This window comes from Rhincodon typus, chromosome 25 (genome assembly GCF_021869965.1).
Source record: "Rhincodon typus isolate 14 chromosome 25, sRhiTyp1.1, whole genome shotgun sequence".
In the NCBI taxonomy this organism is placed as follows: domain Eukaryota; kingdom Metazoa; phylum Chordata; class Chondrichthyes; order Orectolobiformes; family Rhincodontidae; genus Rhincodon; species Rhincodon typus.
This window is the reverse complement of record NC_063356.1, coordinates 22,052,752-22,079,221: the sequence shown is the minus strand read 5'-3', so window position 1 is coordinate 22,079,221 and position 26,470 is coordinate 22,052,752. Positions and strand designations below refer to the sequence as shown.

At 40.9% G+C, this 26,470-nt stretch overlaps 1 protein-coding gene across 1 annotated transcript in view; it reads right to left on the bottom strand.

Annotated features, from left to right (window-relative positions):
- Nucleotides 1-2,313: 2,313 nt before the first annotated feature.
- The window catches only part of LOC109917792 (liprin-alpha-2-like), a 156,192-nt gene continuing 132,035 nt past the window's right edge, over nucleotides 2,314-26,470 (bottom strand). The window contains exon 2 of the mRNA XM_048612279.1: nucleotides 2,314-2,399. Coding sequence (XP_048468236.1) covers nucleotides 2,343-2,399 — 57 coding nt within the window. The 3' untranslated portion in view covers nucleotides 2,314-2,342. The remainder of the gene's footprint in view (nucleotides 2,400-26,470) is intronic.

Below are 26,470 nucleotides of genomic sequence, written 5' to 3'. Positions count from 1 at the left end.
TTGGAGGCTGAGGGGTGACCTTATAGAGGTTTATAAAATCATGAGGGGCATGGATAGGGTGAATAGCCAAGGCCTTTTTCCAGGATAGCGGAGTCCAAAACTAGAGGGCATAGATTTAAGGTGAGATGGAAAAGATCTAAAAGGGAGACAAGAGGCAATGTTTTCACGCAGAGGGTGATGTTTGTGTGGAATGAGCTGTCAGAGGAATTGTTGAAGGCTGGTACAATTTCAACATTTAAAAGGCATCTGGATGGGTATATGAATAGGAAGGGTTTAGAGGGAAATAGTCCAAATGCTGGCAAATGGAACTAGATAAATTTAGGATATCTAGTCAGCATGGACAAGTTGAACCAAAGGGTCTGTGTCCGTGCTGTACAGTTCTGTGACTCTAGAACACTGAGTAATTGGCCCAGGTGGTCACCTCCCCTTTGCCTATGCCAGGATTTAAACATCTAGCCATGATTAACAGGGGCATTGAAGATTTGCCTATCTGTTCAGCATATTTTTGTCAGGGTAATAAATTCTAGAGTTAGTCGCTTATGATAATGACAGGTGACATCAGGAAGTAGCAAAATTGTCAACTCCAGTTTTGTAGAAAGCCTTCAAGCTCTATACCTATCAGCCCAATCCAATATTTGACCATTGTTTTCATTTTGGTAAGTTCTTCTAAAGCTTTACCTTTTTGGACAGGATATGCTATAGCATAGACTAACAAACAGGGTATGTATACTGGAATAGTAGGAAACATCCGTTAGACTACAGCTTGAGTACGTGTTAGCTCTGACTGCTGGATTACAGGAAGGTTGTGATCTCATGGAGAAAGTTACAAGGATTTCACCAGGATTAGAGTTTTTTGGCTATTAAGAAAGATTGGATCGGTTACCCAGTTTCCTTGGGAACAGGGAAACAAGATTTAATTGAAGTGTCTAAAATAATGAGGGGTTTAGACAGAAAAGATAGGAGGATGTACTTCCACTAGAAGAAATCCTCATCACATTTTCTTTCTAAATAATGGACATGCACTGAGTGTTGTACAGCAGGGTGATGGCCTTGAGCTGGATAGGGGGATTAGAATGTATAGATCCTTTTAGGTTGGCATAGACACCATATTGGCCAAATGATGACGTATGCTGTAAACCACTTTGGAAGTTGGTCTTTTTTTTTCTTTAGTCATTCAGGGGATGAGGGCATTGCTGGCTAGGCCATCATTTATTGCCCATCCCTAATTGCCCAGTTATGAGTCAACCACATTGCTGTGGGTCTGGAGTCACATGTAGTCCAGACCAGGTAAGGATGGCTGTTTGCTTCCCTAAAGGATATTGCTAATGCAGACAAAATATTATGATCGAGAGAGAGACAGAAGAGTGGGGGATAGGGGCTAGGGGCAGAAGAGTGAAAAAGGGAGAAGTGAATGTGTTAGAAATGAAAGGGTCGTTGTCAACATTTCATGTAGAAACAGCACCAAATACAAGAAAGAAGGGGCACAGGATGTGAGCGACAAATGCGAGTGTGACAGTGATCAATGGCAATTCATCTTTGCAAAAAACTTTTCACTGCCCTTGAACTAGTGCTTCTGGAAATCAAGATCACAACTTTAATTCTTGCAATAATGATCTCAGTGAGATCCAATGATGATTTTGTACAAGTGGAGTTGCTAGTATTTAGCTTGTTTATTGAATTTGAATACCACACCAGACTGTTTAATTGACAAGTCACTCCCCAATATTCAGTAACTCTCTCAAAGATCACGACACCCCTCGTTATCTCTCAATTGACCTGGTGATTCATTTGTTGGGAGTCCTTTTAACCTGTCACAGGTTTTGATTGTCAATGATGGCCATCCAATCATGCAAAGACAGATACGTCATCAAGCCTCTGTAACTCAACTGAGGCATTCCCCCAGCAATCAATTTATAATTATGCAGAACAGAAATCTATAACCACCTATCATCGCTACCTAATGGTCAAATATCAGTGCAGAACTCTAAAATGTCAAAGTTCCTTTTCACGTTCCAAATCTCCATGAGAAACCAGGCTCCAGTTCAGCAGAATTAAAAAGCAATTTGCATTGCCTTTGTAAAGAAGATTACAGGAGGGCTGCCAAGCTCATTATCTTCAGATTCAGAAGTTACATGACATCAGGTTATAGTCCAACAAGTTTATTTAAAATCACAAGCTTTCGGAGTGCTGCTCCTACGTCAGGTGAAGTATCTTCACGCGATGAAGGAACAGCACTCTGAAAGCTTGTGATTTGAAATAAACCTGTTGGACTATAACCTGATATCATGTCACTTCTGGCTTTGTCCACCCCAGTCCAACACCGGCACCTCCACATCATGTCTTCAGAATGTTCTTCCCTCTGTATGCTGCTTGCCGTAAATTGAGTAACTGCAAGTGAGCTGGAAAACAACCACAGATACCAGTCAGTCTCAAAACCACCACAACAACACCTTAAATGTGTGTTTTTTAATTCATTCATATGATGTGGGCACTCCTGGTGCGGCCAGCATGAATTGCCTTTCACTAATTACAAGTGAGTAGCTGGTGGTGAGCTGCTTTATTGAATTACTGAATTCTAAGGGATATGGTGCACTTACAATACTGTATAGAAGGAAGGGAGTTCCAGGATTTTGACTCAGCAACAGTGAAGTAACAACAATGTAGTTCCAAGTCAGGATGGTGTGCAGCTTGGAGTGTAACTGACAACTGACAATATTCCGTATATCTGTCCCCTTGTCCTGCTAGGCACTGTCAAAAGGAGGCATGGTGAGTTACTTCACTGTATATTGTAGATGGTATGTTGCTACAACTGTGCATCAGTAATGCAGGTCAGTAAACTTATTTAGAGTTTACCAGACTTGAATTATAATACATTAGGTCACAGCCAGAGTTAACCCTGTTGAGATATGCTAAATACCATTCAAACGTGGTTCAGTACAACATATACAGCTGCACTGTCAGGATACCATGATTAAGTAATGACAGCCGTGTCTCAAGGTAGAGATAGACAGATTTTTAAATCAGTAAGGGAGTCATGGGTTATAGGAAAAGGCATAAAAGAGGAGTTGGGTTTTCAGATCACCCATCTCATTGAATGGCAGTGCAGATTCAATGAGCTAAACAATCTACTCTGCTCCTACGCCTTATCGCCAGTTCATTACCCAGAAAATTCTTTCAAAGTTTCTGGAGGAAACAACAGTAAGAAACCAGTAATACTTGGAAACAAACATACTGCCAGGCTGGAGCTCCATTTTTCAGCGTACAAGACAAATTGCAGCAGTTTGCCTCATTTTTCAGTTTACTGGAGTTTCCTTCTGGGCACACACACATAGGATAGAGTATTGCAACCCCACGAGCAGAATGTACAAGCCATAACTTATTAAAATTCACCTCAGTGAAACCTCCCAGTAAGTCAACTAAACAGATCATCAGTCAGACATCTCTAGATTGATCGCACCTAAAGACAGCTCTGCAAACATATATACAGTTGATTCCTACAACAAGAACCTTTCTAATCAACTAAATTAATTGAACGTTCAATGTTTTACAAAGGGATCAGGAAGGATGCCCAGACAATGTTAGAATTTCATTTAATGATCGCATTCAGAATCCATGTTACACCGCTGTGCAAAAAAAATCAAAGTTACGGGGCTGCTCTATAAAGGACAGTATCACAGGAGAAGCTCTGAAAACTGCGTTTTCCATGAAATGATTTTAATGACTACTTGCAATGATTGTAATGAGGGCGATTATTCACTGCAACTTTCCTGAAGGGGCAGTTAAGAGACAACCACATTGCTGTAGGTTGGAGTCACGTGTAGGCCAGACCAGGTAAGGATGGCAGTTTCCTTCCCTAAAAGGACATTAGTGAACTGGATGGGTTTTTCCAACATTGACAATGGAATCATGGTCATCATTAGACTCTTAATTCCAGATTTTTTATGCATTAAATGAAGGTTCCAAAGTGAACACACTTCTGATGAGTAACCTTCCCAGCACATGGGCCGGTTCCTGCCACTGAACAGGGCTGAAGCAAATGAACACAACATGTACTTGTACAGCGCAACTTTAACTATCACAGCCACCTCCCTCTTTCCCAAAGCCTGCCTTACTGTCAGAAAACTTTTAAAATAGAAGGTACTGACCACAGCAAAGTACATCTCACTTGATACCTCTGCTCAAAGTGCAAGCAGCTTCTTCCTTCCATATCAGTGACAGCATGTTCACAACGACAGCTGTAAAACTTAGAGTTAGAATCGGTGATAGTGGCAGCTACTCCTTTTTGCAGCAATCCTTGGGAAATCAAGATAAAATACAAGATCCAAGCAGTTGCTTAGACAAAGTGGCATGAATGAAAATCATTCTGTAATTACACCATTCATTACTCAATTGTTTCTCATATTAAAAAAAGTCAATAACTCAGCAAGAAACATTGTTTATTGCTGAACATCAAAATAGAGTTACTACTCAAATAACGTTAGTCCAAGCCCCGGAAAGACAGCTCTGCAGATCCATCCCTGGATCTGTTTTATTTTTAAACCTATTTTCTAATCAATCTGTTCAGCGATGTTATTACACAACTCCGGAAGAGGTGGGACTTGCACCCGGGCCTCCTGGCTGATAGGTAGGGATACTATCAGAGCCCCCTGCAAAGTACTAAACATTTTAAATCACGCTGTCCAACATGAGCTGGACAAAAACTGCTGCAAGCAGGATTTGAACCCCAGAACCTTTACATTAATACTCAAGTAAAAGGTACCACCCTAAATACTGACAGGTCCATCCCTGGGCAGTGTGGAAGCACTAACCCTTCAGTGAACAGCTGAATGAACTGTCCAATTGGGCTCAGGTGATAAGTTCCAGCTGAACTGGCCAATACCTGTTACCAAGGGAACTTATACTCAATGAGCTCCATGAAGACATCAGTTAACAATTCCCTGTGGTCTTAAAGGGATTATCCTCCCGCCCTGAGTCCGAGGGCTCTTCCTTTGCTCCTGTGATGATGGTGCCTCTTGTGTTGCTGACCCCATGGCCCCATTCCTGTTGCTTTCTATAAGTAGGTGAGCACCTCTTCTATGAAGATGAGTTACTGCAGGGAGATCATCCTCAGTGGTGACCTCTGACTGAGTTTCCATCGCCTCTGTTTCCAACACGGAGTCCAAGTCCATACGACTGGCTCCCGAGCTTTTAGTGGACGGAGTTTCCCACCTGCAGGATGCTGATGGTAGTGTGTCCTGTCAAAATAATCGCCCCTATGGAGGGTTACCGCTAATTGAGGGGTCAATGTGCTTTTTTATGGTCTCGTCCCCAGTTTTAACTATGTATGATTCTGGTCCCATCTTTTTAAGGATAACTCCCAGAATCCATGGAGAGCTGTCATAGTTTCCATCTCCCAATTTAAAATCTCTGTCAGGCCTATACCTATCATTCTTGCTCCTCACTGCGTTGTGCAGAAACTTCCTGTCATGTTCTAGAATCTTGTAGCCTCCAACTCCAATCATCCTTCTGAGACAACAAATGGGAGCCACAAGGATTATCCAGTAGGGACTTGGCTCTGCATATGGGGGTCATCAAAGGATGAAGACAGTCCCATCTATGGGGCCCTGAAACTCCTATGCCCCTTTTTCCACATTTTCGCAGGAAAAGGCCGGTTCTTTGGCCCTCTTCAGGTCTAGATCTAGTTCATTCAGTTTCTTCCTTTCGGGCGCAGCATTATTAATGTCACAAACTAAGAGATCCCATAACATTTCCTGATGTGCTGACCCAAACTTAATGTTCCACTGATTTCCTCAGCCTTATCAAATATTCAGTAACGCGTTCCCCAGGAAATGCATTTACTGAGTTAAACCTGAAAACTGCAATATAAAACATGGGTTGGTGATCACAGTCGTCTGCTACCATACCTATCAGTTCATCAAAGGATTTGAGTCTGGGGTTGCCAAGTAGATTAAACTCTCTGATGCCTAAAGTTGGGGCCCCACAAGCAGCAGGAGAATGATTTTTTGTTGAATGTAATCCCCTTCTATCCTTTTGCCTGAATAAAGTATCTCATTCTTTTGGCACAGTGGGGCCAATCCTCCACACTGACATCATTATATTCTAGTTTCCCTAACAGCAGTAATTTCAATATTTCCCAGTCACTGTCTTACTGGAATTCGTTGAAAGGCATTGCTATTCAAAACTTCTCTTGACTACTGTCACCGATGTAATAACTCAGGAAGCCTGACTGGAAAGGAACATTATTTTGATGTTCAACAAAAAAACAGTGTCATTCCTCATTGCATACGTAGGCTCGTCCTAGCCCAGGACAGACAGTTTTGTAGACTCATCCATGGGTCTTCTATAGTTTTTTTGTTTAAAACATATTCACCTTGTAATCAACCTGTTCAGAAATGCTATGACATTTCTAGAGCAGGTGGGACTTTAGCCTACGTCCCCTGGCTCAGCAGTAGGGACATTACCACTGCACAAGAACCCTCTGGAGTCTGCTTTTTATTGATATATTCTAATTAACCTGTTCAAAGATGTAATGACGCACCCCTGGACTTGAATCTGGGCCTCCTGATTCAAAGGTAGAGACATTACGACTAAACGACAAAAGCCCCTAAAACATGATAAGCACTACACTATGGAAACATTAAGCGGTCTGCTTTTTCCTTTTTTTTCATTTAATCACAGTAATCACCCATGTAGCCAATGAAATGTTAACAAGCAAAGCCCGTTATGAGCAATGCAAACTATCACAAGTGAAGGAGGTGGGGTAGGGAGATTGGGAGGGGGGTAGGGAGAGGGGGAAGGGGCAAAATCAAACTGGAGTTGGAAGGGGAAACAAAGCACTGTCTCCCCCATGATGCCCACCTCTCTCTAAAGGCATCAAGAGCATTGACAAACACCGCATGCTCTTTCCAAGGAAACCAGGCACAAACATAACTGCGGAAGAAGTGCAGACAGTTGGCAGATATGATCCCTAAAAGGCTCAGGTGATGAGCTCCAGCTGGGCAGGCCTGTTTATCAAGGAAACTCCTACTCAATGAGTTCTACTAGGATTCCCCACAAGCCTCGTGGCGATTATCACAGAAGGTGTTACAATGGTTATCAATAGCCTCAGTCTCCAAAGAGTGCCAACCGTAGTGCCTAAAGAGTCAAAACAGTGCCACGTTCCAAGAATTTCCAATATCACATAAAACTGGCTTTGCATGCTATCTGACTAGTCTCTAGTAGACCCTCTGTGTGGACATCACTATTATTCTGATGTCTGTGCTCACAGCAACCTGGCCAAGCTATGGAACACTCAGTAAATGTCATCCACCAACACAATACTCACATCAATGTGGAGTGCAGTGTCTACATTCCGAAGGGAATGAATTCACTAGGACAAATAACCTTTTGTTCGGAGGTGGGCACCTTCTGTGCCAAGTGAACCAGAGGACATGATGTATTTGAGCCGTTCCTACAGCAGACACTTTCAGTCATGAAGGAAAGCAAAGGTTTAATTAGAAATCTCATCAGCAGTTCACCAGTTTAATTAAACACATCCTTTTCCAAATTGTTTGTCAAACACTCACATGCTGACACAATGGCCATTCTTTGGCACGCTACCACTTTCCAAGATTGGACAGCCAATAGAATAGCAGTTCAGCATGTCGGTGTTGACTTGAATGATGAAAATTAAGTTTTATTCAAAAATGTTTATTAGCCATTAGCTCCGGATATTGAGACACAGAACAATAAATTTCTAATTTGCTATAAAAAGTGAAATAATACATCTAGCTCCATCTTAGAAATTCTCTGCTTAACTATTGCAACAGCAAGATTAGACATGACCACATGACCCACCAAGAATGGAAAATCAGAGGGCGATAGGGAAACAGAAGCTCACTGGCCCATCTTGACATCTACTAATATCATTAACTTCCTTTTTCAATCACTGCCATAATCAAGCAAGAATTGCAAGCCTGCACAATGCCTTACTGGGGGGAGCAGGACAAAGTAGGTGCTGCTCCCTCTCTCCAGTCTTCAATCCCTGATTGTGTACTCCACTTGACATTTGATTTTAAATTAAAAGAGAAATTAAAAGACATTTGAATTGTGTCTCTTGCTCTTTTTAAGCACTGCAGCAGATGTCCAGCAGTGGCAGACGGACAGGCCTCTGGGAGACTCCCACTAACTATGCTGAGATCCCTCTCTCAAAGTGGGTTAGAATCATATTTGGTGGAACCAACTCACCTAGACTAACAACCCTTATCCCAGGGGAAAATCAAGCCTTCCTCCTTTTAAAGCATACAGTTAGACTCAAAGTTTTGGCGAAGACCTGTAGCTCAGATTGTGGGTGAGGTTGTTGACTTGTTGGCTCGTTCTCGTTCAGGACATTTCGTCATCATGCAAGGTGACATCATCAACGGAGCATCCGACGAAGAAACAGTATAAATTCAAAGAGGAGTAGAACAACATCGTTTCATCGGAAGCTCTGCTGATGATGTCACCTAGCATGGTGACGAAACGTCTGAACGAGAACAAGCCAGCTCGGCGAGCAAGCCAACAACCTCATATAGTTATACTGCTCCTTAGGACTATTTATTCTTAAGGAGTTCACTTGCATTATTCTATTTGTTTAATTAAAATTTGCAGACAATGAGTGAATCTGAATTTTTAAAATTCAGTAGTGGTACATGGGCATTGCTGGCTAAGACAACACTTGTTGCCCAGGATGTGGTGGTAGTGAGCTGGCTTCTTGAACCGCTGCAGTCCATATGCTGCAGGTAGACCAACACCACCATTTGGGAGGGAATTTCAGTATTCTGGCCCAGCAATAGTGAAGGAAGAACAATATCTCTAAGTCAGGATGGTCACTGGATTGAAGGGGAACTTGCAGGTGGTGTTCCCATGTATCTGCTTCTAGATGGAGATGGTTATGGGTTCAGAAGGTGCTATCTAAGGGTATTTGGTAAATTTCTGCAGTGCATCTTGTAGATGGCACACACTCCTGCTACTAAGCATCAGTGATGAAGGGAGCGAATGTATAGTGCCAATCAAATGGGCTGCTTTATTGTAGGTGCTGACAAGCTTCTTGAGTGTTATTGGAGCTGCACTCATCCAGTGTGTTCCATCACACTCCTGACTTGTGCCTTGTGGATAGTGGAGGCTTTGGAGAACCAATCAGTGATTTACTCATTGCAGTGATCCTCACCTCTGATGTGCTCTTGTAGCCTCTGTGCGTATGTGGTGAGTCTTGTTCAGCTTCTGGTCAAAGATAACTCCCAGGCTACTGAGAGGGGTGGGTGGTGGGGGACGGGGTGAGATGCTAACGCCATTGAATGTCATGGGGCAATAATTAAATTGTCTCTTGCTGGAGATGGTCATTGCTCGGAATGAGTTAAGATTTAAAGCTGAAGAAACACCAGATAGGAAAGCGCGAGAAGTCCTCTATACCATGAATCACAGCTCAATCAGTCCCATTTTGTGTCACACAGTGTAGCTGCTGAGGAAGTAGTCAGGAAAGGGAGCACCAAAGATGAATTTGCAATAGAGTTAGAATTCACTGATGTAACAGTTTGCTGCCAAGGGAAAGGTCAGTTCTGAGCATCTTCCTGCATTAGTGAGTTTTTTTTTAACCACAGAGACATTCTCTCTCAGCTCAACACTATCATGTTTCCTGCAGATGAAAAAGATCAGTGATCATCACCTCTACATACACAAAGTCTCCATTTCTGCTTGAAAATTCCAGTTACTGGGAGACTTGCCAGCTGCACAAAGTTAATTTTAAATTCAGCCAGAGAGAATAAAGGACACACTTCCAAGGAACATCAGTTATTCATGCACTTCATCATTACATCAAGTCACACACTTGCTGCATTCCTATTTCTGCAATTCTATACACAAGACATGTTTAATGTAGATTGTTTTTCGTTTCAAATTTTTCTCCATTTTGTCTCCAGCATTTCTATCCTGAAAACAGTGTTTTCTCTTCGAGGTATCAATATTTTGACAGAAATAGATCACCTTTCACAAGCAAACACAGTTGGTGAGCCCTCTCAACTTATTCGACATGGAGGGTATGACAGATAAACCTAACCCTGTCCTAAGCAACATAGTACAACACGTTCCAGCAGATGGTATGGCACAGCACAGCACAGCATTTCATCTTGGTTGCCTTCTCTAACCTGTCCCCAGTGTTGCTGCAGCCAATGATAGTCCACACTGATGCTGATCTCAGTGGCTGAGATCCCGCTAATGTATCAGAGAGGCGAATGCTGGAAATGGCTCAAATACACACCAGTTACAGCGACTGCGCCATCAGTGGTGCAAAAAGGATCTTTCTGAACCGGACAGACCACCAGGTGCATTTTCTGATCTATGTCACATTAGCTGAGCTCACGAGGGTCTCGAGTGGTGGTTTGACTATTGGCTGATGTCTAATGACGGTTTATCAAACGTATCAACTCTGAACTCCATCCAGCGACTTCCCTGAAAAATATACAGTATATAAACATCAGGAGGCAGGAGATCAGTCTCCATTGCAGGGGGACAATGGCAGTAGTGTACTGATAACATCACTGGATTCATTAGGGAGAGCCCAGGCTAAAGATCTGGGGACATGGGTTCCAATCGCAATAAAAAAAAAATCACTCATTTACTGGCGATCATGCAACAATCACCAATCATCACAGAAACCCATCTGATTCACCAATGCCTCGCAGAAAAGGAAAACTGTCATCCCCATCCAATCTAACCCACATGACTCCAGACCCAAAGAAGCCTGGTAACTCCCAACTGCCCTCTGACATGCCCCCTGAGAACCAATCCCTTCAATTGTATCAGGGGCAAACAAGAAATGCCACCCTTGCCAGCAAATGTTTGCCCACATCCCTATGCAAAAACAGAAATCTTCCAGAATCAAACAGCAAATCATTGTGTCAGCTCATGGCTGAAGAACAGCCATTTGATTGAGAGGAGATTGGGATATCCTTAGCATTGTATGATGTAAAAAAAATTAAGAAATCTTCAGGAGGAGGAGGGACAGGATAATCACAAACAAGTTCCTTATTTATTCAGGCATTGATCTCTTATGCTGCTCTTCTGGTTTGAATGCTACAAATCTGATTACTTCAGTTGCTTAGTAGCACCATGATACCTTTTGCCCCAGCCCAGAAATCTTCAACACTAATTGAACTAATGTGTTTTTTGAAATGCGCTCAGTCCATCAGCAAGAGACTAAGATAGTTTCTGTCAGAGGAAGACAAGCTGCAAGCTTAAGAGCACATTGTCATGGTAACTGGCAGACAGCCAAACATGATGTCATTTTTTGCCACAAAAATTCTTAATTCAAAACTCTAGTCTGTCTCAGCGATTTCGCTGATATGTCCCATCAGTGTCCAGTCAGCATTCCAGGCCATGCGTTGAATCAAGCAGTTTGCAGCACTGTATTCCCTTGTGTTTTATTTAAAGCTGTGAAGCTTGAGGATAAGTAATATCAACTCTCCATACCTTGTTTACTGGGATGCACTGCACCACTATGAATTCAGAATTTTAAAATTCAGGAACTCTATTTTTATCTCATTTTTGCCTCTGTGAAGTGCCTTAGGTTGTGTTTGTGCATTGCAAGGATATTAAAAATGCAGTTCATTGTACTAGAGACAAAAAAAGAATAAAGACTGATGTTTTTTCCTTATTATGAGCAGAAAGTGAATAAGTAGTGATGGAGATGCAACAATAAAGAGTTTTTAGTCCTACTCAGTGTCACAATGGAAGCAAATTCGACAGGGATACCCTACTGAACAGATTACAGCCTTCCTAATATCCAACACAAAATAAAATGCATGGTGCCAGGCATCTGCCGAGACTCAAGAGAGAGTCTGGTCATGCAGCAAAGGAGAAGAAATAAGCAACAGAAAGTAAAATTCTGCAGTACCCAATTCAACCACAAGGGGTTGTTCAAACATTAGGCGGATCCCCATCCAGCAGTCTCATTACTCTGCACATCTTACAGTGAACAGGCCTAAATTTCATAATAATGCTGCTGGATTCTCATATATATTCCACCTCCATCACTTCCTGAGAATTCTGTTCAGATATATGTGTAATTCTGTGTATGTAGCATGTAAAGATGCTCCTCAGGGCATCACCAAGGTAATCGAGCAGAAACCGTTAGGAGGACTGATCCAAACTAGGTTAAGTAAGTGATTTTAAGGGAACTCTTAAAGGAAGGCAGAATGGCAAAAAGAGAGAGGAGTTTGACTAATAAATTCCCGAGTTCATAGTCTGTAAAACTAAAGGCCTAGACGCTAATGTCCAAGCGAAGGAAAGCAGGAAGTGCTGGAGAAAGCAGAGTTTGATTTGGAGGAATGCAGATTTCAGTCTTTGGAGTAGTGTTTTATTATTGGTGAGCATGGAGTGGGCTGACATTTTCGGTGGGAAGTGCACATTCAAGTTTTCTTTGAGTAGGTGAGAACTGTAAAAAAAGACGGCCCCACCCAGTGTAAATATAGAATTTACTCCAACTAAAAATGCATCCATTGCTCCCAATTTCGCCAAGGAATTATGTTGCTCACTGCATGTGTTGAAAAGGCAGAAGACAAAATGGGCTGTTGCTGAGATCCCCCCTTATAATCAATCCAAAAGGCTCTGACAACGTCTTGACCACACTGTGGAAAGTCGGGCGAGGAATTATGTCCCTCAATCACAGTTAGTTCATGCAGAAAAGGATCAAGTGGGATAGTACCATGTCCTGTAACTGAAAAATAAAAGTCTGCTCAATCAGTTTGCAAGCAATGGAATAAAAGTTGATCATTCTGTAACTCACATGATCTGTAGTTTGTCAGCTGAGTCAGTTTGTAGGGATGAAAACTAACAGAAATACAGCCCTCCACCAGCTTCCACCTACCTCTCTTGTGGAGGAACAATTTAAAAAGCCACAACATGAGCTTGGGTGGGGAGACAGAGCTTTGTAAACTCACGTATGAACAACAGAGAATGGAAAAGATGCATTTATTATATGAGATATATTAAAGAGGATGATGTGAAGACAGAGAGGGAGAGAAGGAAAGCGAGGGAGAAAGAATGTGAGAAAAAGGGAAGAAGGTAGAGGATTCCAAAGCAAAGTATCAAAAGTTGACCAATAGCAGACTATTAATCAGGAGCTGCACCCTACTCTTCTTCCCTCCTCATCGTTCTTTTCCCTAGAACTCTCCCTTACAACTTAAACTAGCAATCATTTATTTTTACCCTTGGACCTTCCCTTACTGAACCCACCCTTGTTTTCTAACCCCTGCTTGCTCAAGCCGATTCTCATTCCTCACCCCTTGCAAATATTCCTTTCCTAACACACTCCCCTATCCATCCCAATCCCTGTTTAAACAAATGCATTTCTATCTCCCAAAACCCAGTACAAGATGATGTAAAGTTCCATTTTAATATTTTTTGTGCATTTGAGTTTGAAGGATTGGTGAAGATGAACTTTTATTTTATGAAAGAAAGACCGACCCATTTGAACAATTTTTTTTGAAACATGGTTCCAGATAATTGTTGAATTCATTTCAGGGAAAGCACGTGATGGTCTTTATGACTGGGAGAGAGACAGTTCTGCTTGGAGAATGTTTTCTGACCAGCTGAAGGAGCTTTCCAGTTGAGCTCTTCTGCTTCTGGAAAATTCCTGGTTTTGGGTTGGGTGTGTTACCAGAGTGCTGTCCAGCTGTTCTCATATTTAAATCTCCTGAAAGAATCAGCCAATATTTCTTGAATGACAACACCTGCAGAAGTCCTCAACAATATCTGCACGTTTTTCTTTGATCTGTTTATGGGATATGGGCTGGCCAGCATTTATTGCTGATTCAAAATTGAGAGGGCTGTTCAGAGTCAATCACATTGCTGTGTACTCAGCAACATCAGTCTTTAAGCATAGAAACATCTCGGACATTATCCTTCAAGTATTCTGAAGACATATTGGTCAAAAATGATTTTCTTTTAAATGTGAATCTCTGTGGAGACAGGAACCAGTTTTATTTTCCTTTACCTGATGAGTGTATTCATGAGGGTGTGCAAGCATGGTGGATGTTTATGAAAATATGTTTTGGGTTATTTAAAGGAGTGCACATCTTTATTTTCATACTAGAGATAGAAAGGTAATATCATTATCTGGATTTTGCACATAGGGGATTGTTCAATCAACAGTTATGGCTTTATTACTGAAACTTGGCTGGTGGATTTTTTTTTCCAAGTCTCTTACAGAGAAAGCATTTTTTTTTAAATCATTAATGTGACGAGGGCATCGCTGGCTAGGCATGGGTCTAGAGTCACATATGGTCTAGACGAGGTAAGGATGGCAGTTTCCTTCCCTAAAGGATACTAGTGAACCAGATGGGTTTTTCCAACAATTGACAATGGAATCATGGTCATCATTAGATTCCGAATTCCAGATGTTTTATTGAATTCAAATACTGAACTCCACCATCTGCTGTGGCGGGATTCGAACCCGAGTCCCCAGAATGTTATCTGGGTCTCTGGATTAACAGTGCAGCGATAATAGCACTAGGCCATTGCCTCCCCTTGGCCATATCATGAAGCAGGTAAAACAATGAAACACTGCAATCCTTCCATCTCAGTCAGAATAAACAGCAACATTTTCCAATGACACAGTCTTTCCATTCAAGTCAACATATTTGCATTTTCCATTAGTTAATACAACCTTTCTTCGCATCTTGGGCAGCCCCAATATTCACTCACATTGATCCTTCTCAGTTAAATCTGGCCATTTTTTCATCACTCATGTTTTGGGCCTTTCTTCACCCTTCATTTCTTCTTTTCCACTAGCTGTTCCTTTCCTCTCTGCACTACTCTCAGTGGAAATAATTCCAGCCAGTACAAAACCAAGTGAGAGTGTAACAATTCCGACTCTCATACGCAGCAAGAATACCTTCAGGAAGAGAAGCAGCCCAGATGGGGGGTGACTCAGTCCATTGCAAATGTCAGCAAATGCTCACCCTCAGCATACTGAAGATCTGCACAAATGATAACACATAATATCATCTAATTCTTTTGGAAATGTCTTAAACTAATTAAATTTGGAGTCAATTTATGGGCTCCATCCAGACTGCACAATGCAGAAGGAAGTGGAATGTACTTAACAGCAAGAAAATATTCCAGTTTTAAAAAACGAAGTAGAAGGATAAAATTAATGATGATTTCCATAAGTAGTGGAAAAATGACCTGAGCACAGAATAGTAACTGGAGTCTTAATGTTCAAATATAAGAAGATATAATACAATGGAACCTTGATCATATGGGCCAATGGGCCAAGGAGTGGCAGGTGGAGTTTAATTTGGATAAATGTGAGGTGTTGCATTTTGGTAAGGCCAACCTGAGCAGGGCTTATACAGTTAATGGTAAGGCCTTGGGGAGTGTTGCTGAAAAAAGAGAGATCTTGGAGTGCAGGTTCATTGTGCCTTGAAAGTTGAGTCACAGGTAGACTGGGTGTTGAAGAAGGCATTTAGCATGCTTGCCTTCATCAGAGAAAGCATTGAGTATTGGAGCTGGGAGGTCATGTTGCGGCTGTGCAGAATATTGGTGAGGCCACATTTAGAATACAGTGTACAATTCTGGTTGCCCAACTATATGAAGGATGTTGTTAAACTTGAGACGGTGCAGAAAATATTTACAAGGATGTTGTAAGGCAGTGGCTGAATAGACTGGGGCTTTTCTCCCCAGGAGCTTTGGAGGCTGAAGGGGTGACCTTATAGAGGTTTATAGAATTATGAGGGACAGGGACAGGGTGAATAGCCAAGGTCTTTTTTCCTAAGGTGGGGAGTCCAAATTAGAGGGCATAGGTTTAAGGTGAGAGGGAAAAGGTTTAAAAGGGACCTGAGGGGCAACTTTTTCATGCAGAGGATGGTGTGTGTATGGAATGAGCTGCCAGAGGATGTGGTGGAGGTGGGTACAACTATAACATTTAAAAGGCATCTGGTTGGGTACATGAATAGGAAGGGTTTAGAGGTATATGGACAAAATTCTGGCAAACGGGACTAGTTCAGATTAGGATGTTTGGTCAGTGCAGATGACTTGGACCAAAGAGTCCGTTTCCGTGCTACATGACTATAAGTCAACAAGTCTATAAATTAACCTGACAATTAAGGCCATTTAGCCTAACATGCAGAGTAGGGAGAAAAAGTAATGAGGGCATTCTGTAGCGTGCTATAAATGAACATCTAAGAAAATTATCAGAGAGACCATTCAACATGGTCTTAGAATTAATGGGTCATGCCTTGCATGACTACTTAAATTCCTTGATGGAGTAACTAAGTCAGTGGATAAGGGTTATCCAGTAGCTGTGGCTTTCTTGGATTTTCAAAGGCATTTAAACAACATTCCATTTGTGAAATGAATGGGGAAGGTTATGGTTCACGGAACAGATGATAAATTGTTTGGGTGCACTGAGAATTGGCTCAACAACAGAAGACAGAGGGTGGTGTTAAATGACAAATGCTCTGCTTGGGGAAAAGTAACCAGGGACATCTCAGTGACTTGTTCCAAAACCTTGATTAGCACCAATATTTGAAAATAACAGGAAACAGTATTTGTTGTGATACAGTTGAATTTGATAATGCAAAGCTCAGAGCAGGAAATAAGTGAGAAGGCTTTTTTTTTGGTAACATGAAGGCCAGTTATGTAAGTGAACTGAAGCATAGCAGATTTTAAGAAGGATAAGATTCAGACAGCAGTTAAGAGTCAACTACATGGTTGTGGGCCTGGAGTCACATGTAGGCAAATCCATGTAAGGATGGCAGATTTCTTTCCCTAAAGTACTTCAGCAAACCAGACGGGTTTTTACAACAATTGATAATTACATGGTTGCCATTAATCCTTTTGTTTTTAATTCCAGCTTGTAACAATTATCAACATATACAAGTTAGGTAGTGAAAGGCATTGAATGTGTAACAAGCAACAGTGAGCTAAGTTTTAAAAGTAAGTTTTTGGGTGTGCAATCTCAAAGAGAAAATAGATGCATTATAATGAGTTCAGAGAAGGTGGCCAGGATGATTCCAAGTCTAAAGGATCGACTTACAAAGGCTTCAAGTCATGAAGATACCAATTTCTTCCGCATTTTGGAACCCTCCGAATTAATCTGGTTGGACCAATGGAAATTCTGATCCCCAGAAAGCCTGCGGCAATGCAATTAACAACAACTAACCTGTGGCAACTCAAAAGTAAAATCACAGCAGTAAAAACTTTGAGACACCCATCACTGGCAGAATGTCTTTTTTAAGCATTCATAAAACTGAACTGGTGACACCCAAGTGAAAGGAACAGCGATTGCCATTCACAATCTAACCAGAAGCCTATTTATCTGCACTCTCTGGGAAAGAGATACAAAAGCTAGCAGCAAACCAAGCCAAAAGCAGTAAAATGAGAACACTGGCCACAAACAAGAATGTTTTCTACCTGCAACTACACTGTCAACCAAAGAACTAAGACAATTTCTGGTAATAATTAAAGATATTGAGAAGGTTCCTAAGGCAACAGCAGTTTCCAACGCAACTTACTTTGCACAATTGGACTGGCAATCAGTCCATCTTTGATCATAAATTATCCAGTGTACATATAGATATAATATATATGTATGTATAAACATACAGTATGTGCTCCCACGTCTCTATGCTCCTATGCAGTTGTCTCATTCTTTCCCCCTCTATGGTTTTATTCACTCTTTTTATGTGTGCGCCCTATGTCTCCAGCTCTTCCTCTGATACAGTCAGTTTGAGTCTTATGCAATATTCAGGTTCATGCACACTGATTTTTGTGCCCCTTTATTCTCCTTCACTATCAATGCACAATTTTTCATTAAGTCATGTGGGTCTTGTCCTCTCTTTCCATCAGTGGCCTCTATCTCTGCTTGGCCCTTTGTGCATTTGTCACCATCTCAGTCGGTGTCAGTTACTACTCCACACAGTAAATTCAATTCAGCCGGATATCTAGGCTTAAGAAACAGATGGCTATCCCTTATGACTTGCCATTAATTAGCTTCGATTAAACAGGTCTCCTTTACATTAGGGACAATTTACATGGAATAATTACAGATTATTAGGGGTATAGGTTTGTGATTTGTAAATCCAAGATAATCTCAACATGAATTCATATCAATTAGATGTAGGAACTGCATTGTTAAGATGGTGCAGGCTATGATTTGAAAACTGTATATGCAGCACAGTTTATGCACAGGCAGAAATTTGCTTTAATCACAATTGTTGAGCAGTTTTGAATTTGGTAGGGTAGGTAACATATTTTCCCCAGATATAAACTTCACTGAAACAACGATAAATAATATAAGAAACAGAATCTGAAAGACAAACTGTGCTTTTGCAATGGTCATCTAAAATTTACAGATACTAGTAACAGCATTACACACATACCTAAATTACAGAAGGGTGCATTTGAACAAGGACAAGATAGTAGCAGCAAATATATTGCCTGGTGTCTAAGTGTTGCATCTTTCTGTCAGATTTAACTAACCCAGCACAATTTTCTAAAACTAAGTATGGAGACCTGCATTTAAAAAAAATACACTTCCATGAAACATTTCTAGAAGTAGCGCAACAGTTCAATACAGGTCAATGAACGAGATGATACATTTGCCATAATAGACTATATTTACCATACTCATTTACATTTCAGGATAATCATTCTCAGGTGCATACAGCTTGAGTAGTTTCTAAATAATTCAGTCCTTCTACACATGATGACAGGAGGACCATAGACAGAGGTCTTTTCCCATTGACTCCCTCAATCTTTGGCATAGCCCTGGGGTTTAGAATGTGCCATTCTGTGACAGTTGGTCATTGAGCAGTGCCTGTCACTGGAAGACCAGCAAACTTCTGACAGATCAAATTGCATCGTTCGTTGAGTTGATGGCCCTTAACAGCAGTTGGTGTTTGTTTGAATGCAATAAGACCTGCATTGCAGAGGTGCTTGTGATGAATCTCCACAAAAACACTGCATCTTTTCCAGACCTGCTTTCTGAAGAGCCATTCCAGATGGAAACTGCCTGATGGACTATGTTTATAGCCTGCAGTTGCACACCAAATCTGATGCATAAAACTAATGAGAATGTTTCACTAAACCAAAGTACAATTTGGATAAAACAAACAATATCAACAACTGAAAACCTACAGACAATCTGCAGACCCAAGTTCTTCTACCTAGTGGGGACAATGTCTACAGTTCTGCAAAGCTGTGCATTGCTCGTACAGTAAACTAATATCTTTCTTCAAATCCAAATGATGCATTTATCTAGGGAAAAAGTGTTTCACTGAAATGCACCTTCAGACTATTAAATATAGATTACTCTTATTCATTTCCATGCCAGCATGATGCTCAAAATTACAAATTTCGCCTTCCTCATTTCAAAGACACCAGCTTCTCTAAATGAGAATTTCCATTGGCCTTGAATTATTTTGTGATGCAGGAACTCCTCATTCAAATAATAGTCTGCAATTGCACAACATTAGGGAGGCGATGGCCTAGTGGTATTATCACTGGACTGTTCATCCAGAGATGCAGGAATGTTCCAGGGACTCAGGTTCGAATCCCACCATAGCAGATGGTGGAATTTGAATTCAATAACAGAAAAATCTGGAATGAAGATTCCAGAGTTATTCTTGGATTCTGGAAGAGTCTAATGATGACCATGAATCAATTGTCAGGGAAAAACCCATCTGGTTCACTAATGCCCTTTCCCGGTCTGGCCCACAGCAATGTGGTTGACTCTTAACTGCCCTTTGGGTAATTAGGGATGGGCAATAAATGCTAGCCTAGCCAGCAACGCCCTCATCCCATGAATGAATTTTAAAAATGGTGTGTATTACCTGAATATTTGAGGCAAAATGTGGATTGCTTGATCAGTACACCAAAGTAAAACGCTGCATTCAACTGAATAACTCCTCTATTGTTGCTAGTGAATGAGGTTCAGACTAAATTTGCCCTTTTGTTTGAAGTTTATTGGACATAAGTATTAACAGGATGTTCAATTAACTTTGGAATTATCAATTCTAGATGAGGGCATTTTTTGTTTTCTGCGAGTGGAGGCTGTGGGACGAGAGAGAATGAATTAAAATGTTCTCAGAAGGAAAAAAAGTCAGTATTGGTTTTGCTTCATTGCTCAAACACAATGTCCAACTCTTGTGTGGTTCACACAGTACAAGCAAATGGAGTAACTGGTCTCCGTAGTGTCTTGTTTGAAATAAAACTCCAGCTCAAACCGATAATTAATGGTTTGGTGAGCGTGCAAACTTTTTCACATTGTAGTCAGAACACTGCAGCTATCATAACAGGCATAACCGCCTTTTTGCAGACTCTATCCACTGCATATTGAACAAAGTGTGAACGTGTTGCACACTATCAGCCGCAATGGAGGAATTACATCAATTTCAGAAATAACAGGCCACCCTCACTTTCTGCTTATTTACTGTGCTATTTTTATATGCCAAACTACTCATGCAGAATGCATGGTGATCGGTGTGCCTGAATTATTTGGGTACAGAAGCAGATGGTACACAAGCCAGCCTTCTCTACAGTGCCAGTGCATTTAACATTTCCCACGCCGAACCAGCCGCAACTGGAATGATTAAAAAGACTGACATTTGTACAACTTTCACAATGACTGGATATCTCAAAACACTTTGCAGACAATAAAGTACTTTTGAAATGTAATCATTACTGCAATACAGTAAACACAGCAGGCAATTTCTGCACAGCAAGCTCCACAAACAACGTGATAATAACCAGATAATCTGTTTTTGTCATGTTGATTGAGGGATAAACATTGGACAAGACAGGCCCGAAACGTCAGCTTTCCCGCTCCACTGATGCTGCCTGGCCTGCTGTGTTCCTCCAGCTCCACACTGTGTTATCTTGATAATTACCCTGCTCTTCTTCAAAATAGCGCTGGGGGATATTTTACATCCACCTGATGGAGCCTCAGCTTAGCATTCTCATGCAAAAGACTCCCATCAGTACTGCACCACAGTATCGGCTTTGACATGGAATGGGACTTGAACACACAACCTTCTGCCTCAGAGGAGAGAATTTTAACTAAACACTGACACTCATTCCACTTCATCATTCTCCACTTCAAAAGCAATCATGTGCGCTCACAAGAAATTTGATGTGGAGGTGCCAGTGTTGGATTTTTGACCTTGTCCACAAGAAATTTAACAGATCTGTTATGTAAAAAGTACTATAATGTTTAAACTGTTCATGTTCATTATCAGAATGAAGACCAATTCAATACTGGCCTTCCATTGGAATTTGCTGAGCTCTGCAAGCAAGATATATTACTGCAAAATCATTCCGATAAATAAACAATTTACATTACACAATTTTCCTCAGTTGCAGGAAGACAAGGCTAGCCCTTTGATCCACATCAAGAGCTCAAGCAACCAGAAAGAGTGGCAGTAATGATCCATAAAAAGGATGAATGAAAGCAAAGGGAAGGAAACTGGGCGCTGTTTGTTCACAGCAGGAACATTAATGCTGAAGGTAAAAGTGGTGTTAAAGACAGCACACTTGAGAACACATAGTTCGCACTGCAAGACTGCAGGAGATTAAGGGAGACTGAGATTAGACCATAAAGGATTTAAAAGCAAGACAAGAATTTATAATACTGGGAGAAACTGAAGCTTAGAAAAGACTGACATAATAGGGCTGCTTGACTGTGGTATTTCATAAGGATCAAGGCTGCAATAATCTGAACAACTCTTAACTTGTGTTAAATAAGGTTGAGGTTAACCAGAAGAATGCTAGAAAAGTCAACCTTATAAAGCATAGAATAACCCCCAACACCCATCCCAGCTCCCTAACTACACTCACCTTTACTGGCTTCATCCCCGCCTCCTTGACCTGTCAGTCTTCTCTCCACCTATCTGCTCCTCTATCCACCTTCAATCATCGCCTCCCCCTCTCTCTCTATTTATTTCAGAGTCCCCTTTCCCTCCCCCATTTCTAAGAAGGGTCCAGACCTGAAACATCAGCTTTCCTGCTCCGTTCATCCAGCTCTACACCTGGTTATTTAAAGCGTAGATTAAGATTTGGTCAGCTGTGTTGAGGGAGATGGAGAGGAGATGCGTAGCTCTGCACTACAAGACTGGACACTCACTGGGTCAGTCGGAGGTGGCAGCTGGGGTGGCTGACAGACTCAGAGACAGAAGCTCAGCAAAATATAAAGTTCTCAGGGCACCTTACTGATGGCCTGGTAACCTTGAATCTTCACGCCAAAATGGGTGTGTCTATAAGGTAGCAGTTAAGGAATAGTATGTCCATCTCAAACAATTTTGATGCTGAGCTAAACCCATTTCACATTGACAAACTATAACTGCTGCATAAATTACACAATACTACCAGATTACATTCAATTTAAACAACATGACTTTCTCTGGTGTTTCTATTGTAAAAGTTGCTCTAACTATAATTATTCAAAAAACCTCTGAAGAAAACAGAGATGGTGACCTGTAACTGTCAGACAAAATCGCTGGGGTATTTTTTCATAGCACCAGCTGTTTCTTAAATGTAATTTCTTCTCAAGAGTAACTACATATTAAGCCTCATCTTAATTTTGTCTTTTACTTTCAAGGGTCAAAAAATGGATCTCTCATTGATTTTCAACTTCCAATCAAAAGCATAAAGCTTCCTGAGAACAAACTACTTATTGTACAGATACAGTAATCATGGAGAGTTCAGAGACAGAAGCAATGAGAATGAATGATGTATTTAGTTTAAGAAAAATCCTAATGAGTAAGAAGGTAGATAATACTAGAGGTGCAAGTGATTTTTTTTTCTCTTGGGAAGATAATGTTGGAAGCTCAGCTCCATATCCAATAGGATGCCCAAGTATGATCAATATAGTTCCAACAGATGCTTTGGTTGATGATAGAAATGGAGTGGGTAGAAAACAAACAAAACCAGAGAAGAGGAGGTCTTTAATTTCCCCAACATTTAACAGGAAGACATGGAAGCTTGACCAAAACGGATGTCAGCCAACTGGCCAATACAAAATCAGAGGAGGGTTTGCGAGGGTGGCGAAAAAGGTAGAACTGCATGCTATTAGCATACACATTAAAGTAGATCCAGTGTCTTCAAATGACACTGCCTTGGGGCTGCAAATAGATGAGGAAATGGGAATGCCATAAAGAAAATCTTTGAGAGAGATTCCAGAGAGAACTATGAATGATCAGGAAGAAAAGTCATTGCTGTCAATGCTCTAATTACTGTCATAATTCACCAGGATAGCATGCTGGAAACAGGACCCCACTATTCTCATTGTTGGCATAAACGTGAAGATTTGTTTAAACCGCCTATGTTTAGTTAATTCTAGTGTATATGCACCACGTTTTGTTTTTACTAGCAAGAAAATAATTATTTCTTGTAATAAAACTGTTTTAAACCAATGACAAAATGAAACACAAATTACTAACTTGTAACTCTATAACATAAACTCTACCCCTTTCTTAAAATTCCCATATGCATGCATTTAAACAAACAAATTCATGTACAGACAAGGCACAAATATTATGGGTGGTGAAAGGAAAAAATGTCAGAAGCAGAGTTCTGGCACCAGTCCTGATCACAGATATTGGTGAGATAGCAAGAACTGTAGATGCTGGAGACTTGTTTTCTATCAGGTCCTTTTGATCCCTTAAGAATCTTTGCTGATGTTACAAAGGTATGAATACACTTACTCAGTCTTTCATTCACTCATTGAGGATTTGCTCTTTCACTGCCTCTGAAGGTGTTTTATGTTCCATTCTTCCTTTCAACAGAGTGAACAACTTACAGAGAACAGTGAAGGTGAATGGGAAGCTACCAGGGATTTTCTTTTATTTGTCCACTCAGAAGGAAAAGAGACAGAGAGACAGACACAGAGAGAGACAGAGAGAGAGAGAAATGGATGCTTTCTCTTTGCGGGCTGGATGTTTCTGCTGTATTATCCACGCCCAAGGCTGTGGCCGTCTGCCCAAGAACCAATCAAGTGGTTGTTACTATGTTGAACCCACCTGAGCCCACAACTGGTTCCAATTGAATAGCCAATCAGAAAACTGTCTCTGAGCAAAACTGCCCTGAACACACACAGGTGATACCATTCTGTCTGGAATACTTCTTTACTGCTTGAGTAATGTAACACTGATGATAAAACTCACAATGGTTCCAGTAATTTGTTTGTAAAACTAAAACAACACACTCTTACCAAGTTCCCTTAGTTTAAATTAATACCTCTTCCCATATTTAGTCCACGTCCAAACAAAAATGGTATTCTAATACAATCAAAGAAATAAGGAGGATAGGTTCATACAGTAGAAATGGAGCTAAGAGACATCGGAGTGACAGAGGGGTGCATGGAGGATGGTGCTGAGGCTAAAATATTCTGGGAAAAGGAAAATAAATAATGTATAATGTGATTTTTGTGCTTGATGTGACCAGTATGCTGTCTGTAGCATTCTCACCTCCAAGTCAAAACTTTATGGCTTCAAACCTCATGTCAGAGAAATGTAAAATAGTGATCATGTTCAAAATAAGCTAGCTGGCCTGTGGGAAAAGATTGCTAGTATGCTCCACATGGAAACAATACAGTGGAATAAAAATGAGCTCATTTTGGCTTAACTTGAGATTATCATTGGGCTCATTAGCCCATCATCAAATTGCTGAATGCTGCTACCGTCAGCAAACTAATCTCACTCCATCAAAACTGTGCTGTGATTATGTTGACAAAGTGGCCCCATCAGGTGGCTATCTTAAACTCTGCATGTTTGGAAAAATATTCAGCAGAGGTGGTGGTGTACCGCATGTTCCAAATATCACAGTAACTGTCTCAGTCAAGTAATTAAGCAAGTGAAGGAAAGAAAAAGGACCGAGTGCATGAACTCCAAAGTAATTATACAGCTCAGTCTGGAGCCAAAGGTAAGCTGCCGAAAATAACTACCTCACCAAGTTGAAATCCGATGGTAAAGTCACCTTCTGTTTTCCTTTATCAATCAGAAACATCAAAGGAAGTGGAGGCTCACTAACAATACGTGTAAGCTTTTGGCTTTAATTTTTGTCAATGTTATTCTTGGATTTAGAAGGAAATATAATTCTTGACCCAGGATAAATTTGGCATCCTTTCCACTACCACTCCCCCTCTCCCAAATCTAATGATGCAGTTGGGCACCGTTTTCCTGCTGCAGCAAAACGGAGTTGAACGGCTGCTCTCTCAGAAACAGCTCCTGTCCAGAAGCCAAGCTGACTATTGCAGGATTGCCCCAGGAAAGCTGCCTCATGCTGCTTCAGCTTGACAGTATGTCAGCTAGAGCTCGGTGCACTGTGAAGCTACAGCTAAAAGGGGTTCAAGTGTTCCACTACAAAGTCCGTGAACTCAACCCCAACCACCCCTACTGGGTATTAAAATTCACTGCAAATTCCTAGATAGAAAATCCTTGAAAGCAGTGCTTAGATGAAAGCATCCTCACACAATCAAGGCAAAAAGCATAGAATTCTAATAGTGTCTATGATGTACTATAAAGAGCATTGCGCATCAAGTTAAAATGTAGAACAAGGTGTCAGAGCAACATCTTCTAAATCATCACACCTTTTATCATTTTAACACAAACTCATCTTCCTCAACCGAAGATGATCAAAATGCTTTATTTTCCATATGTTGTGGCTGTTTATCATCAATTTAGCTCAATTGGTAGCACACTGTCCTATAGGTTCAAGACCCAGGCACAAGTTCTAGTCTGATATATACAGGTTTGTGGCACTATATGGGAAGTTAGTCGCATGGCCACATCAGTTTGAGTGACTCAAAGAACAGTTAAAGTTGACTATTGATAAAAACGGTAACTCCCTAAAGCAAACAATCCTCTCTGAACCATCAACAGCAAAACAAATTAAAATACTTCAGTCTTTCATCTCCTTGCTGCTTAATGTATCAAATGTGCAGAAGTGGTTTCTATGTTTGCCTTCTTAACAGCCACTGAACTTTGAAGACATCCCAGCAAGTAGTGATTTTTAGGATATTCTGGGCATGCAACAGAAATGGCTTTTTTTTTGACAGTTTTCAGACGCATGGTTGTACGGTGATGTGCAGTTTGTGAAGACAATTTGGAACAAAGTGCACTGTAAGATGTGGAAAAGGAATCAAACTCCTTTCACCTGACAGATTGCACAGCAGAAATGCTGTACCTTGAGACATTATGCACTGGTATTAAGTAGGGTTTTGTTCCACAGCACGTACATATTTTTCTTTTGCACCACATGCACGGCAGAAGTTAAGATCTCCATTCCATGCATTAAGGTCAATTTTGAATAAAATTTTAAATTTTGGGAGGTGGTAACAGATCTTAAGCTGTCTCCATTTTACTTGGAGCCATGAGCAAAGACGCATTTTTGAATATAGTCAAGGCTGGCCAATGATGTAGTATCTGAAATGCAGCAGTTGGTATATCTCAATGACCTG